The 18,740-nt window shown below is 45.2% G+C and overlaps 1 protein-coding gene across 1 annotated transcript; it reads left to right on the forward strand.

Annotated features, from left to right (window-relative positions):
- The first annotated feature begins 6,173 nt into the window (after window positions 1-6,173).
- ZBTB21 (zinc finger and BTB domain containing 21) lies at window positions 6,174-17,465 on the forward strand. The gene is made up of 2 exons (XM_066599410.1): window positions 6,174-6,519; window positions 12,098-17,465. Exon 2 carries the CDS (start codon window positions 12,111-12,113, stop codon window positions 15,201-15,203), a length of 3,093 nt encoding a protein of 1,030 aa, XP_066455507.1. The 5' UTR covers window positions 6,174-6,519; window positions 12,098-12,110; the 3' UTR covers window positions 15,204-17,465.
- Window positions 17,466-18,740: the final 1,275 nt, after the last annotated feature.

Below are 18,740 nucleotides of genomic sequence, written 5' to 3' on the forward strand. Positions count from 1 at the left end.
ACATGATCGTAACAGTATGACTATTACATCCCACAACTCTGACGTCACGTTTTTTCTGGGTATCAGCATGACTAGGACATCACACTTAAGAATTCATGGTATCAGTATGACTATTACATCCCACAACTCTGACATCACATTTATTCTGGGTATCAGCATGACTATGACATTGTACTTAGGAATTCCTCGTATCAGTATGACTATTACATCCCACAACTCTGACATCACATTTATTCTGGGTATCAGCATGACTATGACATCACACTTAGGAATTCTTGGTAACAGTGTGACTATTACATCCCACAACTCTGACATCATATTTATTCTGGGTATCAGCGTGACTATGACATCATACTTAGGCATTCCTCGTATCAGTATGACTATTACATCCCACAACTCTGACATCACATTTATTCTGGGTATCAGCATGACTATGACATCATACTTAGGAATTCCTGGTATCAGTATGATTATTACATCCCACAACTGTGATATCACATTTTTTCTGGGTATCAGCATGACTATGACATCACACTTACAAATTCCTGGTATCAGTATAACTATTACATCCCACAACTCTGACATCACATTTTTTCTGGGTATCAGCATGACTATGACATCATACTTAGGAATTCCTCGTATCAGTATGACTAATACATCCCACAACTCTGACATCATATTTATTCTGGGTATCAGCGTGACTATGACATCATACTTAGGCATTCCTCGTATCAGTATGACTATTACATCCCACAACTCTGACATCACATTTATTCTGGGTATCAGCATGACTATGACATCATACTTAGGAATTCCTGGTATCAGTATGTGTTACGTGTGCTGCTGAGACCTGTAGTACTATTGTCTCTAACAGCATGGCTTCACAGGTGGTTTAGGGTTAATTGAGTTGGCTTGGTGTGGTAGTCTCCATCAGCCAATCCCCTTTAGCCTTCAGCACATATAAAACCAGCTCTTGTCAGTCTGAAGCTGGTCTTGTACTGTTTGGATGTATCTGTTATGTTCCCACTCAGATCTGTGGTTGCAAGTAGGTCTGCTTGTGTCTCTCTGCTTCCCTCAAGATGGTTTGGACACCTGTAGTCCTGGTCTGCAGCACACGCAGCTCCCCTTTCCAGGTGCGGCCTCCAAACGTCTTATGTCTCTCTCTGTGTGTCAGTTGGTGGATCCCTGACACAGTTCCCTATGTCAGCTCTGTGGCTGACTGCCTATTCCCCCTGGTATGAGAACACATAGACTTGCTGTGAGTTTCATCTGTGTGCATGTGAGCTCTGGGTGGAGTCTGTGTGGTTTGCACTATATGTTGTAGCCTGCTGTTAGTCTGTGGCGGTAGAGTCCGTGCCCTGGTTGTCTGTCCTGTTGCAGCTGGCTGTGTGATCTGTGTCTGGTTCTGCTGGACTCCTGGTTAGTGTAGTGACTAGCGGTATAACCAGGAGCCGTGAAGTTGGCCCGCTAGCTTCCATGTTTTAAAAAATGTCAACTAATACCTGATATTTATATTCAGCTTATCATCTGTTACTAGTGGTTGCATTTTGGCTGCTGTATGCTGTGTTCTCTGCTCTGTGTGTCCTGTTGTTCTGTCCCTGTCATGTGGCATGTGTACTGTATGTCTCCTGTTCTGTGGCGTGGCTCCTAGGATCAGCTAGGACCCAGTTCTGAAGACCACTGGGCTGCCCTCTTATTGGGGCGATGTCCCCGCTTAGGTAGGGCCACTGTCATCCCCCTTGTAGCACAGGGTCAGTTGCCTGAGATCCGCGTGATTCTCCTATGTTTCCGCGTGCATCCAATCCTATTTGGGTACGATCATGTGTGCCCCATGCTTAGTTTGCCCACATGATCGTAACAGTATGACTATTACATCCCACAACTCTGACATCACATTTATTCTGGGTATCAGCATGACTATGACATCACACTTAGGAATTCTTGGTAACAGTATGACTATTACATCCCACAACTCAGACATCACATTTATACCTGATATCAACATGACTATGACATCACACTTAGGAATTTCTGGTATGACTATTACATCCCACAACTCTGACATCACATTTATTCTGGGTATCAGCATGACTATGACATCACACTTAGGAATTCTTGGTAACAGTATGACTATTACATCCCACAACTCAGACATCACATTTACACCTGATATCAACATGACTATGACATCACACTTAGGAATTTCTGGTATGACTATTACATCCCACAACTCTGACATCATATTTATTCCTGTTATCAGCATGATTATGGCAACACATTAATTACTGGTAACTATGAAATTACATGACTATGACATTAGTTATTCCTGAAATCACAGTGACATTGAAATCATTCCTGGAAACAGTACAACTATGACATCACATTGACCATGACATCATACTTAATTCTGCTATCAGCAGGAGTATTACATCACATTTATTCCTAGTATTAGTATAACTGACATCACACTTACTCCAAGTAAGACTATGACATAATAGTCTTTGTACGTGTATTACTATGACATCAGTTATTGCTGGTATCACTATTACATTGCAGCTGTATGACATCACATGACTCCGAGATCACATGTATTTCTAGTAAAAGCATGACTATGATATCACATTAATGAAAATAGTGTGACCTCATCATAGTAAATGTGTTCTCATAGTCAATCTGATATAACTGTGATGTCATAGTCATTATGTCTTAGTATGAAATCACATTCATTCCAGGTAACAGCATGACTATGATATCATGTTCCTAGTATCTGTATGACTTCAATGGAATAACTGTAATAGTCACACTGATACTTGGAATAACGGTGATGTCATACTTAAAGCTGGAGTAAATGTGATGTCATAGCGATACCATGTTTATATGTGATGTCATAGTCACCAGAAATAGATGTGATGACATAGGCAACAGAAATGCTAAGAATAAATGATGCCATAGCCATGCTAGGCATAAACGTGATGTCATAGTTATACTGATTCCAGTTATACATGTGATGTCAGCGTTACACTAGATTCACGCACACGTATTTGTGCACATATTTGCATGCGCAATACGCTTTGAATGAAATCTATTGATTTCAATGGGTTTGTTCATATGCATGTATTTTTCACACAGATTTTGGTTGTGCAAAAAAAACGCAGCACGCTCTACTTTTTTGTGCATATTTGCGCCAAAGCTCCCCATAGAATTCAATGGGTGGTAGGCAAATGTGTGCGCAATATGCAAGGAGATGCGTGATACGCTGCGTAATTCTGCTGGAAAAAACTGTTACTCGTTAGACAACTTAGCCATTTCAATCAGTGAGTATTTGTTTGCCGTGTGCAAATGAACATGCCTTGCGGGTGCCAAAAGTGCAGTAAAATACGCCAATGTTCGTTCCACAAAAACGCTATGCTCATGCGCATGTTTGTGTGAATCTGGACTAATACCAGGAATTTTGGCGCCACTTCCACTTCTCCTGGCGTCCCAGCCCCGATCCTCTTCGCTCCTGGTGCCACCAGTACTTTTCGCATATCTTCTGCTGGTTCTTAATAAAAGAGCAGTTGGATATTTCACCCTATTGTCTTACGACTTTTATCGGAGAGTGGCGGCAAGATACCAGTTTTTTTTATTTTTGCGTATCTAGTCCGCCCGCCATTGGTGCGTCCACCTGGTTGGTAGCGCCTCCATTGTCCATTTTTCACAACTCTTCCCCGAGGCTTCTTGAATTCTGGTCACATACCTGGAATATAGTATGTAATACGAGTCATGTGATGTCATAGTCCAATTGACACTGGTAAAATAAGGATGATGTCATAATCACAGTGATACTTGGAGTAATGTTGATGTCATAGCAATGCCAGGAATACATGTGAGGTCATAGTCACTAGAAAAAAAAAATCTGGTGCCGTAGCCGTACTGATACTGGGAATAAACTGTGATGTCATAGCGATAGGAGGAATATGCCATGTGACGGTCGGTCGTCAATTAGCAAAATCACTGCAGTGTAATGTGGCAGCCAGGAATAACTGTGATGTCATCCAAATACCAGGAGGGAATGATGTCATAGTCATACAATAACCGGATCACAACTCAAGGGCTTGTAATCATTTATTACTTATTAACAGAAGTCTTGTGGATGGGATTTGGTGCTCGACCCATGAGCTCACACTTTAAGCTCAATATGTCCTACAGGGAAAAAAATTGCGCAGTGGAATCCATTACTGTTGGTCATTATGGGGTTTTTTTTGCAATTGGGAAATAACGCATTTGCCTTGTGATTCTCGGTAACGGTGCGGAGAGCGCCATCTAGCAGCGCAGTTACCTTATGCACTTAACCTCTTTCCCCTGAAGGACGCACACGCATGTCCTCCGGGCGCGGGTTTGTATACAGAGGGATCAGCGCTGATGTTGATCACAGCTATTAACCCTTTCAATGCTGCTGTCAAATTCTGACAACACAATTTAAATGCACTATCACTGTTCGGGGGTCCCGAACGACCTCATTGATGAGATTGCGAGGGGCTGTGCGGTTGTCATGGCAGTCACATCGCCTTCTGGAGACCCCCAGGGCTGCCATGTATTGTTGACTTCTACCGTGTTTCCCCCAAAATAAGACACTATCTTATTTTTTTTGCCCCAAAAAGGGCACAGTGTCTTATTTTGGGGGGGCTTATACTTACTTGGTCCACGGCGTCCCGATGGCCCCCGTCTGCCTGCTCAATTTCTTTCTGGCGACGAGGCTTTGAATACCCCGCCTCCAGCAAAGCGGGCTAATCATAGCGCCGGCAGCCAATCACAGCCGGTGCTTGATGAACCAATCACAGCTATTTAGTGATGTCATCCACTGAATGGCTGTGATTAGCTCATCAAGCGCCGGCTGTGATTGGCAGATGGCACTGAGATTAGCCAATCACAGGGCTCACTCTGCTGGAGGAGGGGTATTCAAAGCCCCGTCAGCAGCAGAAGCTGAGCAGGCAGACGGGGAGGCCGCAGTCGTTTGCCCAGCGCCGCCGGAGACCATCGGGATGCCGCGGACCAGATATTAATTTTTTTTGGGGGGGGGGGATTTATATTTTAAGCCTTCCCCGAAAACCCGATAGGTCTTACTATCGGGGTAGGACCTATTTTCGGGGAAACGCAGTAGAATGGGACGGTTGCCTTTACTACTAGAATGCCGGCCGAGCTATCATATACTGCAATACTAAAGTACTGCAGTACATGGTATAAGCTTTCAAATAATCGCTAGTTCACGCCCCCTATAGGGACGGAAAAAGACAGAAAAAAAAGTTAAAATGGAAAAGTTTTTTACTATTTTTGTGAAAAATAAAGATTAAAAGTGCAAAAACTCCCTTTGTATGTATTTATAATAAAAAATGTAAAGGTATTTGATATTTCTGCATCTGTAAACGTCCGACCTACTGAAATAAAGCGTCATTTATCCCACACGGTCAGAAAAAAAAAAAGAATAAACGCCAGAATTACGTTTTTTGGTCACCCCCTCAAAAAAATGTATTAAACAGATCAAAAAGTCGTGTGTGCCCCAAACCGGTTCCCATAAAAAACTGATGTCCAGAATAAAGCACTGGGCGTCCCGCAATAACTGCGCCGATGTGCAACCGTCAACGGAAAATAAAGTTATGGCGGCGAAAAGGCAGCAATAAATACAGATTTTAATCATTTTATTTTTTAAGGAAGTACAGAAAAAACTTGGCGTCATCGCCCGCGTACGGACCGCCAGAATACAGTTACAGCGCCGCAGTCCCCTAACAATGGCGGAATTGCATTTTTTCTCCCATTTCACGTCAACATTTTTAAAAGATTTTCTGTGCCCGGTTCGGCGCATTTATTAGAACCCCCGAAAAATACAATTTGTCACACAAAAATGGGGAGAATAAAAAAAAAGGCCGCCACCTACGGGGTTAATTCTATTTTCTTGCCACTTTCCATACCTCTGCTTGCTTTCGGTGACTGGAAACTATTTATATGGTTTAAAAAAACCTGTTAAACTTTGAACGCGGGCTGCCATTCACTGACAGCAAGCAGAGGTCTTGAAGCACCAAGTCAGTTAGACAGCTGCAGGACTATGCGGTGTGGGAAGTCCATGATAACGCCCGGCCGGGGCTGATGGGACTACAAGTGAGGTCAGCCGTCGCCGGTGTCAGTTTTACTACAAGCTCCCACGCCGCCGGTGTGCAGCGCCCCTTCGGGCCACGCGAGGTCACATCCAGCGACCGTCATGGCCGCCGATGACAATAACAATCATCATTCTCCACAGAGCGGCTGCCGGCCCCGCCCCCTTTCCTCCTGACCACACCTCCCTCTCTCCCGCCCACAGCGTCCTCCACCAATCAGAACGCTACACACGTGACGAGCGCTCCGTGCGATGACCTCATCTCTGGTGTGGGATGACGTCAAATTCAAGATGGATGGAATCACGGCGGCAGGAGAGCGCCGATGATATTTTGCGAATTGGAAGGACGAGAACCGTTACAGACAGCCTTTCCCCGGAGTCGCGGAGTGACGGTGAGTATCTCCACTCCCTCTGAAGCCGCTGTCATGTGGCCGTCGCCTCCTGACGTAACTCTGAGGTGGTTTCTCCATCTTTCCTCTCCTTCTCTCCGAGCCGCCTGTGCTCCTCCCGCCCTCCTCTACCAGCCGTCAGCTCGCCTGCCTCCTGTTCCCCCTACCACACACCCTTCTGTTGCTACAACCGCTACTGCGCACGCGCAGCTAAGCTTCTGTCGCCAACATGGCGGCCGTTCGCGCCTGCGCAGTACCCCTAGCGGTCGTTTGGACTTGTGATGTTTTGAGCCTTCTGTTGGAAGGTCACTGCGCATGCGTTCAATGTTCCTGGCGGGTTATTCTTCCGTCACGTGACGCTATCTTCTTATTCTGATTGGACAAGGTCCGGGAACCGCTGCTTTTGGTCTCCAGCTGCGTTGCCATGTTGGCGGCGTTTGTTGCTTGTGTTCTTATAACGTTTTTGTCTTCTAAAAAATGGCGGCAGCTCGTTAATTACGTGGCTGAATCTAATGACGGGTTCTTCTTTAAATTCCTGTGGCGGATTTTCTCGTCTTGAAAGGAGGAGAGGTTGTAGTTTTCTGGACGGTTCTATAGGTGCTGTGGCTCTCATGCTTGCATGAAGAGGATCCCTCCTCACAGCTGCCTGTGAGTGCTGACTCCTAGCTGCAGGAGCCACCATGGGAGAGAACTCCAATCATGGCTGTTAACTATTTAGGTGCTGCAGTCAATTCTGACAATAGCATTTAAATGGCCCGAGAGAAGGGAGCTCCCTCTGTGAGGTCCTTGGGTGTCATGGTAGTGCGGGGCGTTGTAAAGGCCTCCAGGACTTGCCATGGACTTCTGCTTATTAAGCCATGCCTGTAGCAGAGCTTAATAAAGTGCTTGCCGAAATACAATATACTGCAATACCGAAGGGTTGCAGCATATTGTATAATTGGCCGGTAAAAAATAATTGCTGGCGGAGATCACCTCCGGCCGGGCAGCACCCCCACAATATCAAATATATCACTTGATCTCCCATTCGGCTGACGTTGCTGTAATCGGAGGCTGAGACCCCTGAACTTTACACCCCCCTCCCCAGAGCCTGATGTGCTGAACATATGGCAGATGGAGAGATCAGGGGTGTCAGCCTTATAGCAACGGCGGCCGAATCGGGGGAGAGTGAATCACTGAATAATGTGGGGTTGCTGTCTGACCGAAGATTCAGGATGGGGAGGGGCTTCTACTGGGGCAAGTCCAATACTGAAGGAAAAACTTACAGTAAGCCACGCCCTTAAACCACACCCCTTTACCTTGGCTGGTATATTTTTGTGAAAAGGATGGCAACACTAATATCTATATATCCTAAAATGGTACCAATAGGAACAAGCCCCCACTAAGCCCCATCAATGGAAAAATCGAGTTATGGCGGCTGGAAGATGGCAGCAGAATTTTTGTTTTCCTTCTTTAGAGTTTTTTTATTTAAAAAAAATTAAAATCCTCTATATCTGATGTTGCCGTAATTGTGCGGAGCCCCGGAATAAAGTTAACCCTTAAATGTACCATGTAAGCTGTAAAACAAGATACTCCCACGCCAATAAAATGTTTGTTCTCAAAATGCTCCGTTCTCCGGGTATTGCAGATATTGATTCCTCTGCTCTCTGGTTGTTTACTGCTCGTTACCAGGGAAACAGACCGCCTCTTCTATGGAAAGATATAGCAGAGGAGGCCGGGGCTAGTGCACTTATTTCATCTAAGCTTGATGGCCAGCACAGCACCTCAGGCATGCCTGCACACCAGCTCTCGGCCCGGCCACCAGTTAGCGCTGTGCTCTGCTATCCTTCCATAGAAGAGGCGGTCTGTTTCCCCGGCAACGAGCAGTAAACAACCAGAGAGCAGAGGAATCAATATCTGGAGAACGGAGCATTTTCAAAATGGACATCTAATTGGCGAGTGTGTTTTGTGATTTCGAACACCCTAAAGTAGGATTCCCGAGACGGGACTAGCGCTTTAAGGGCTTAAAATGAAATAACATATGTACCTGTTTCATGGGCCTGCAATTTCGCAATCGCAAAAAGACGCAGATTAACCCCTTAACGACCGCCAATACATGTTTTAATGGCCTGCGGTGTCAGGGTATGTATGAAGGGAGATTGCGGGGAGATCTTCCTCCATACTGTTTCTTACAGCCGACACCCAGCGGTGACAGCTCGGTGACGCACGGCTCATCGCAGCTGTTAACCCTTTAATTGTCTGGCATTTAAATCCCCCAAACGATGTTCGGGGGTCCTGTATGATCAAAGTCAGTGCAAGAGGGTCCAACCAATAAGGATGGCTCAGCCCAACCAGGTATTACGTAGTCGCTCATTCCTTTGAATGGGCGCTGTGCGAGGATGTTCACATTTTCATCCTGTCTTCTGCTTAGAATGAAAACCCCTAACGCATTGCTGGACCTGTTGTGCGGCGGCTGCCAGTGTATTTACTACAGTGGGGTATATTTGCTTCCGTCATTCTGTTCCTCATTTTGATAGGAAAACTAGTGCTGCGATCTGCAGTTGCCGTCGGCTTCCCTTCCTTGTAACGTCTGATCCACGGGCCTCACTGGCTGGAGATGCTCAGATGAAAAACTCCATCCACGTAGCGGAAAGAATCCGGGCACGACTGAAGGCTTCTGGTCTTCTAATCCCTAGCATGTCTCTCAGGCTGGGCTCACACTACCATAAATTCGCAGAGGTTTACCATCGGTAATCCCCGCATATCCTTGCGTTTTTACTCGCTTACGCCTGCGAATGAACAACGTATCTCGCGCACGCTGTCAGGCAAGGCTTTCTGGTCTCTTTTTTTTTTTTATAGATTTTTAATCTTTTTTTTTTTTGTCTCCTAACTTCGTATGTACTATGTTCCGAGTACACCCATAGAAAAGTATAGGGCTACGTGGTGAAATAGAACATTGCGTATTATGTGCAGTGAGTATTCGTAAGTGTGAATAGATCAAAGAAAATCAAGGTATTCTCCGTGACTCCATTTACTGTGTAATACGCAATTAAATTATGTTCGCGTAAGCCCGGCCTAAGGCCAGACTCATGCAGCCGTAAGAGTAAAGCGTTACGTGAGTCACACAGTGACCCGGCCTATTGCATATGACAGCTATATCATACTGCGCATGACCGTGTATTTCACGCACGCTGTCATGCGCAGTCCAATATATAGCTGCCATTGTTTTTATTTCCCATGCTGTTGATTCACAATGGCGCTTGTATATGCCCATAGGGAACAATGGGCTCTTTCACATGTAATACGCCACAAAATAGAACATGCTGTGTCCTTTTTTTTTTTTTTTGCGCTTATGTATTATGCAATTTCTACACGCAAATGTTAGCAGAACTAAGGCAATGTATTTCATTATGCTCGTGTGATATGCGGTAATTTGCTGGCAAAGTGCACGTGTAATGTGCGTTAATCATATGTGTGAGCCCGGACTAAGGGTGGCTACCCACTAGCGATATTTTTTCTTGTGATGTGAGAGCCAGTGAAAACACATAATTATGAAACCAATTATTTTTAATGGTTTCATACTCATTTGTGATTTTTACTTCTAAGTCTCGCAGCGCAGAGAAAAAAATGAGCGCTATCGCACACTGTTTTCAATAGGGCCAGCGGCGGCAGCGCCAGCCCCATTGAAAACCTAGGGAGTACATCGCAGACTTCTGCCACAGCTATCGCAGAGGATTCCTTCATCCCCACGGTGATGGCATCACAGACTTCTGCCACAGCTGTGACAGCTATGGCAGAGGATTTCTTCATCGCCACGGAGGTAAAGGAATCCTCTACCACGGCTTTGGTAGAAGTCCGTGATGCTTTCCCATTGCTTTCAATGGGGTCGGCACTGCTGTGGCCCTATTGAAAGCAGTGGGTTGCAGGCAACCCCTGCAGCGATGATTTTTGGGGAAAGGCTTGAAATATAAGCCCTACCCTGAAAATCAGCTCTAGCTGTTACAAAAAAAAAAATTACTCACCTAGAAGAGCCGCCTGGTTCTTCTCTCCAGCATGGCAGTCTTCTTCTGGAGGCCGGGGATTGAAAAATCCCTGGCCCCAGAAAGCGCTGGTGTCATTGGCTGAGCGCTCAGCCATTTAATGACACCTGAGCGCTGCCTGTGATTGGTCACAGCGCTCAGCCAGTCACAGGCAGCGCTCAGCCATTCATTGAATTAAAGACAGAAGATGACTGTTGTGGCCGGACAAAAGAGCCAGACAGCTCTTTTAGGTGAGTATATTTTATTTTTTTTTAACAGCTAGGGCTGCTTTTTAGCCCTTCCCCGAAAATCATTGCCGCGGGGGTTACCTGCAACCCACTGCTTTCAATGGGGCCGCAGCAGTGCCGACCCCATTGAAAGCAGTGGGATAGCATCACAGACTTCTGCCACAGCTGTAGTAGACGATTCCTTTACCTCCGTGGCGATGAAGAAATCCTTTGCCATAGCTGTCACAGCTGTGGCAGAAGTCTGCGATGTACAGATAGTCCCCTACTTGCGAACAGGTTCTGTTCCAGGAGCCTGTTCGCAAGTCGATTTGTTCGCAAGTCCGAACAAATGGTTGTATGGAGCAGGATCGCGGGTGGATCGCGCTCCACACAACGTCAGGTGCAGGCTGTTCTTACAGCGGGCACCCGGCGGCAGCAGTTCCGACGAGCTGCGCTGCTTGTCGGAACTGTTAACACTTTAAATATCCCTCTGACTGCGGTATTTAAAGTGTTAACAGTTCTGACGAGCGGCGCGGCTCGTCGGAACTGCTGCCGCCGGGTGCCCGCTGTAAGAAACAGCCTGCACCCGACGTTCAGGGGGTCCGTACAGCGTCCCACAATGAGATCGCGGGACGCTGTGCGGTTGCTAGGCAGCCGGGGACCTCCTGAAAGGCCCCAGGGCTGCCTATGCAGAGTGCCCATCAAGCGCACGGCTTGCTAGGCGCTCTGCATAGACAGCCCTAGGGCCGTTCAGAAGGCTGCCTAGCAACCGCGATCTGACCGGACAGGCTTCTATCAGGCTTGATAGGAGCTTGTCCGGTCCCTGCACAGTATGATGTAATGCCATAGCATTACATCATACTGTGCAGGTCAGATTGTTCGCATCTTGCGAAATTCGTAAATCGAATGTTCGCAAGTAGGGGACTATCTGTACGCCCTATGTTTCCAGTGGGGCTTGTGCTGCTGCCGCCGGCCCCATTGAAAACAATGAGCGATATCACATCGTTTTCTGCGAGGCACTCGCTCTTGCAGCACAAGAAAAAATATCGCTATTGTGTAGCCACTCTAGATCCGTATGTAACATGCATGAATTTCAGTGCAGATTTGCTGCGACATCCACAACGGATAAAGGCAGCAGTTTGTGTAGTCGGTCTTATAACGTGGTGGCAGGAAAGCCTGCGGTCCGCGGTTATCTCGTTTTTATGAGGATATTATAATCTTGTGAACAAAGTGAGAGCAAAGCTGCTCAAGTAACGAGGTGATCTGTGCGAAGTTGCCTTTACATATACTACTCCAACCTTCTTGGTTTTGCCGGTGGATGACTACACCAATCTGATTGTTTTCTTCTTTCTTCTTAAGGTCATTCTCGACAATGGACGGACTCCTACATTATATAAATCCAGCTCACGCAATCTCTTTGCTGAGCGCTTTAAATGAAGAGCGTCTGAAAGGTCAACTCTGTGATGTTCTTCTGATTGTCGGGGACCAGAAATTTCGAGCGCATAAAAATGTACTGGCCGCGAGCAGCGAGTATTTCCACAGCCTCTTCATGGACAAAAATAACGAGTCTCAAAATGTCTTTCAACTGGACTTTTGTGAAGCGGATGCATTCGACAACGTGTTAAACTACATTTACTCTTCGTCATTATTTGCCGAGAAGGGAAGTCTCGCAGCCATACAAGAGCTGGGCTATAGCTTGGGTATCAGTTTTCTGACAAACATCCTCTCCAAAACCCCTCAAGCGCCATTGTCTTCATGCAAGAAGTCAGGATACCACGAAGATGACGACAATGGAACACCGCAAAGAAGTGTCATAGTTTGCCAAAACAAAGAGGCTCAGAGCAAAGATGTTGGAACTTTACACCACGATAGAAACCAGGCATCAAGGCCTTCATCTACAGGCAGAGCATCCTCATCTAGACATCATATGCGAACATCCGATTCACTTTCTAGCTTCTTGGCTTCTGAGAGGAAGTGGCACGGGGCCTCTAACTCAGGTGAGCAAAGCAGTTCGTCGAAAAGGAAAAACTTTACGCCTCAAAGTGCATTTGAATACGAGGACGACGGGATTGAAGACCACCCAAGCGCATCTGGCTTATCGAGGGGAAATGATGTATCAGAGCTATTCAAGAAAAAAACGGTGCCACCATCCATCGGTTCAACGGAGCCGCCTTTTATGCTACCGAAAACAGAAAGGGCGAGTCCACAGATTAAAAAGGAAGAAGATGACATGACCTATTATCAAGGCGTCTCCGCTCCTCCTACTAACACATCAAGCCCGCAAATTGATCGCAGCGGGCCACTTGTTAAGAGTCTTCTGAGAAGATCGCTCTCCATGGATAGTCCGGTTCCTGCTTACTCACAGATTGTTGATTTTCATTCCATTCAAGAGACCGCCTCTCTTAAAGGAACATCAAAAGAGCACGTGCCCAGTGGAATGTCTCGTAGGCACATATTAAAAGGAATCGTAGATAAAAGCAAAGAAAAACCGATGGATCTCGTAAGAACCATCGCGACATATTCAGTGGCCACCGATACCCATCTTGACAAGGACATTCGCGTAAAGACTGAGCCCAATAGCCCTGCTTCAGAACCTTCAGAGATACTTCGGGTAACAGTGGGAGATCAAGCACAAAGTAGAACTGTCACTCCAGATCAGGAGATCCCTGTAAGTAGGTTTAATAAAAGAAAGTTTCCAGCCGATAGAAGACAGCTACCTAGAAGAATACGAATGAAAGAACCTATTCCTCCAGAGTTTGATGGTAGCATGGGGGAAGGTGCTGCCGCTGTCGATCATTTTTCCGATTCTGATGATAGCCACGAAATGAGTATTGCGTTGCCAGAAATCCACCACGACAAAAAATTCAAATGCAAACATTGCCTTAAAATTTTTCGCTCGACCGCCGGTCTTAATCGTCACATGAACATGTACCACAATCCGGAGAAACCTTATTCTTGTGACATTTGCTTCAAAAGGTTCCATACAAACTTTAAAGTGTGGACCCATTGTCAGACGCAGCATGGCATCGTGAAAAACCCATCACCCGCTTCCAGCACACAAGCTGTTTTAGATGAAAAATTCCAAAGGAAGTTAATAGACATTGTAAGAGAAAGGGAAATCAAAAAAGCACTTATCTATAAACTGAGAAGAGGCAAACCAGGCTTTCCGGGATCAGCAAGTAGCCAAGCACAAGCCCTGAAACGAAGCCTCAGGTCAAGAACCAAATCTGCTTATACCTGCAACTATTGCGGGAAGTCTTATCGGTTCTTATCTCAGTTTAAGCAGCACTGCAAAATGCATCCAGGGGAGAAGTCTTCATACGGCAGCAGACATCTTAGACCTAAAGCTGCATCCCCTCCAAAGAGTCCTGAAGATAGTAAAGAGATATTTAGATGCAGGCACTGCAATTTAAAGCTGTCCTCCTTTCTTGAACAGGGAAACCATGAGAGGATGTGCCGAAATGCAACTCTGTGTCCATACTGTAGCCTTCGATTTGCTACTCCAGAACTTAAGAATGAACATGACCCAAAGTGCGAGTATAAGAAACTTACGTGTCTGGAGTGCATGAGAACTTTTAAATCGTCTTTCAGTATTTGGCGTCATCAAGTGGAAGTTCACAACCAAAACACAATGGCTCCAACCGAAAACTTTTCATTACCGATGCTTGACCACAACGGGGACATGAACAGTACACAGAGGGTGCAGTCTTTATCGGAACCTAGCAAGGGGTCAAGCTTTCTTACACCTAAGGATGACGGTGTGTATAGTGACTCTTCGGAACATATGAACTTCGATTCAGAGGAGTCAAACTGTCTCCCCGAAGATCTTAGCGTTTCCAAGCAATTCGACGTGAAGATCAAGGAAGAACTTACGGATGAAATGGAAGATGGCTCTGAAGCGCTATACAGCCATAAAGATGATGAGTCCACCTCAGAACGGGGTGTGTGGTCATGTGAAAAATGCGGTAAAATGTTTACAGTTCACAAGCAACTAGAACGTCATCAAGAACTATTGTGTTCAGTCAAGCCTTTCATTTGTCACGTATGCAACAAAGCCTTCCGAACGAATTTTCGTCTCTGGAGTCACTTTCAATCACATATGGCACAAGGAGAAGAATCTGCTTTCAAGGAACCAGAAGGTGGTGCTCCTGTAAGCTCCCCATCACCACCTCCTCCACCGCCGCCACCACCACCCCCTCCTCCTCCTCCACCACCACCACCTACAACGCTGCCACCCCCTCCGCCACTCAAAATGCAGTCCATAGAACCAGAAAGACGCAAAACCGTTCCAAACAAGCCAAGTTCCACAGAAAAAATGTTTGCTCCCCAGGAATCGGATACTCTTTTCTACCATGCTCCGCCTCTGTCGGCCATTACATTCAAGAGACAGTTTATGTGTAAACTGTGTCACAGAACCTTTAAAACGGCCTTCAGTTTATGGAGTCATGAGCAGACACACAACTGAGTTTATGGTGCTAGAATAAAGTAATTCATATATATATTATTATTATTTTTTGAAAAGGGGGGGGGGGGGTTAACCATTCCTAGCCAAAATAAGACTCTAGATATGTCACTATTATTAGTGGCCCTAAGGGACTTTTTCCGTGGCCTGAAGTCCATCAATAAACCCTTTAATCTTCGTCAAACTCGGACACCCTTTCCCATCTGCATGATAGCCTCCACTCGATTACAGACGTCTTTGAACTTTGCCTTCCTTTCGGGGACTTGGTTTTGACATTGTGGGAACATCTCTTCTTGTACGTAATTTAACGGGACTAAGTCTTTTCATGGACTGGTTATTGGACATTGACCCTGTGTATTACCTGTTAGCAATAATTAATAAAACAACCTCAAGTTCAGATGGGACAAGCTTCGTTAAAAATTGGATGTCGAAGGTGGATTGATGCTGTGCTACGTAGGTTAGCATCGATAGGAGTGTAGCTCAACCATCGATCATTGCAACTGACCAATACAATGATGCCGTTTCTTTTGTAGTTTGCCTTTGTGATTTGAGAACAAAGGTTTTACTTTTACTATAACTTTTTTGTAGGAGAAGACTTATATGAAAATACATTTGCATCTGAAAGTAGTGTTACTTTTCTGTACCTAGAGCTGACCGGCCCTGTTGATTCACAGTTTAACCCTTTCCAATCTACTGTCTGACCTCGAGGACATTATGATTTAAGGCTTTAAAGCTCCAATGTTGGAAGACGCCCGTCGGGGTTTTCTTACTGTTTATTGCCAGCTGCTCTGCTGTCGGAGCCTATCCACCTCATGCAGTACTGGCTTTAGCCAGCAGATAGCGCCGTTGTATAACAGCAGAAAAAGAGTAAGCCCCCTAGGAAAACCAAGATACAAATTTGGATTGGAAAGGGTTAACGTTTTTCAAGCCTAATTGCATTGTTCACAGTTTACAACCTTAAGATTCCCCGGGACTTCTTACTGTTAAATGATCGGTCCCAATGACTTGCCGTGTGTGATTTACTGCTTTTTGTTTTGTGGAAGAAATTTCAGAACTGGAATTTGTTTTCTCTGTAAATTTGACTAGTCAAAACGAAATATACAAAGCACAATTTGAAGTTTTTTTTCCTCTCTCTCTCAATTATAACTGGACTGTAGTTCAGTCTATACCAATAACTACATGGTGTCCTTTTTCTTCTGTTTGGAAATGAGATGGAGTTGTTGAGAAGTACGAGGTCACAAATTTTTGTTCGCGGAGTTCTACGTGAATCTTTCAAAAATTCTTGAATGGGTCGTAGCGGGATCAGACGTCATTCCCTAGTCACAGGATAGGAGATAACTTGCTGATTGGTGAGGGACTCTGCATGCTTACTGTACCCTTTCGGAGAGGAGGAGACTGAATAAAGCAACTGCTGTGCAAGCACACTGAAACTTAGTTTAGTTTTAAAGGGACTGCAGAGATAGCCAAGTGGCAAACGCTCCGGTATTTCTGTCGGCCTCCTATCTCAAAAACAGTCTTTCACTTATGACCACTTGGGCAGATATTCGTTGGAAACCCTCTTGCATCATATCATTATGCTCTAACATCCCTCATAATTCTGGTAATAACGCCATTTCATCTATTCTTGAACATGACCATTCCATTCCACACTTGCAAAACCATTTATAATTGACGGTATTGAATTCATCCTGAAAAATATATATATTTTTTTTTTCCTCTTGATTCACAATTATTCCAAGAAATAAAGGGCACTGCGATGGGTACGGGCTTCACTCCCAGCTTTGCAAACTTGGATGTTGGTGAACTTGAAAATGATAAACATTATTGCGGCATCATTTTATGCTGATGATACATTGATGATCTGAACTTCTTACTGCTCTCGAGAACTGGACCCCCATGTCCTGCTCTCCTGTCACTGCTTGGGTATTTCTGTCACTCCCATTAAAATGAATGGAGCGCTGGGCGAGTGACGTCATTGCTGGGGAAGAAGCAACCCATGCAGGAGTCCCATTCCCAAGATCGGCAGCAAGACCCCCACCGATCAGCAGGTTATCCCGTATCCTATGGCTAGGGGATGACTTCTTGTTCTGCTAAAAGCTCTTTAAAGTTCTCTGGGACTTCTTACTGTTAAATGATCAGTCCCAATGATTTGCCATTTGTTATTTTGCTGTTTTTTTTGCTTTGTGTAAGAAATTTTGGAACTGGAATTCAGTTTTCTCTGTAAATTTGAGTAGCCAAATCGAAATATAGAAAGTACAATTCAAAGTTTTTCCTCTTTCTTCATCTATAACTGGTCTCTAGTTCAGCATATCCCAATGTCTACAGGGCATCCTCTTCTTCTGTAGGTTGGAAATGAGATGGATTACTTGAGAAGTACGAGGTCAGAAATTTCCTCGTTCTAGGAGTTCTACAAGAATTTCCAAAAATGCTTAGAGGGGGTTGTACCAGGATCACACGTCATCCTCTAGTCATAGGATAGGTGATAACTTGCTGATTGATGGGGGTCTCAACAATGAGACTCCCACCGATCTCAAGAATGGGGATCCTGTGGTCACCGTCCTTCTCCTCAGTGTGGGCTTACTGCACCCCTGCAGGGTGGAAGTGACTGAATAGAGTAATGGTCATGCAAGCATACTGGTACTTTATTCACATTCATTGGCGCTGCAGAGAGCAGGCAGCAAGAACTCGGGTATTTACATCTGACCCGTTTAAAGAAATGGAGCGCCTGTACTCCATTTATTTTGATGACACTGCAGGGGAAGAAGCAACCCCGTGGGGCCATAGGACCTTATCCTGTCGATACCTTGTGATCCTAGTGCAACCCCTTTAAAAACTTTCCAGTTGGTTGGATACATTTCTTCTGATGCATTAACTATAGGACATTCATTAAAGGCTATGTGTAAGCTTGCATCTTCATACTTCTACAGAGTAATGTCTACATGGGTGCTGGTGCCTGAGGCCACCATATTGCAAAATTACATCCAATCTGGGCAGGGGCAGAGATCTTACTGTAACCGAAACCATCCCCTACAATGGGCAGGTTGGGCTCTGGGTCCGCTCTCGCACCACATGCAATCATTGCTAGGAAAGGGAGTTGTTGCTGCAGACACAATTATTACCAACGCTTTTCATTGTACATTAATACATGGGGGCAATTACGAAGCAGTCGTAGCAATATGTGGAAATTTATACTTGCATGCACATGTATTTTAAAGAATCGGTAGTTAAAAAGGGTTGCATGAGTTTTGATAAAGGATCTGCTACCACCTCCACACCCAGAACGGCGCCACTCTTATCTGTAGGCTGTGTTTTGATATTGTACCATTCACTCAAATGCAAATGAGCTGCTGTACCAAGCACAACCTAAAATCCAGGGATGAAAATGCAAACCTGTATTCGACTAATCCTGTACAACTTCATTAATGAAATAGAAACACGTCTAGAGAAAAAAGGTTTCCACACCGACACAGAAGGGAGTTCTTTACTGTAAGAGCAGTGAGCCTATGGAACTCTGCCTGATGTGATGGCGAAGAGGGATCG

The sequence above is a fragment of the Eleutherodactylus coqui genome, chromosome 4, assembly GCF_035609145.1.
Source record: "Eleutherodactylus coqui strain aEleCoq1 chromosome 4, aEleCoq1.hap1, whole genome shotgun sequence".
NCBI lineage: Eukaryota > Metazoa > Chordata > Amphibia > Anura > Eleutherodactylidae > Eleutherodactylus > Eleutherodactylus coqui.

Coding starts and splice junctions, on each gene's coding strand:
- ZBTB21 (XM_066599410.1), top strand. CDS start 12,111: ATGGACGGACTCCTACATTATATAAATCCAGCTCACGCAATCTCTTTG.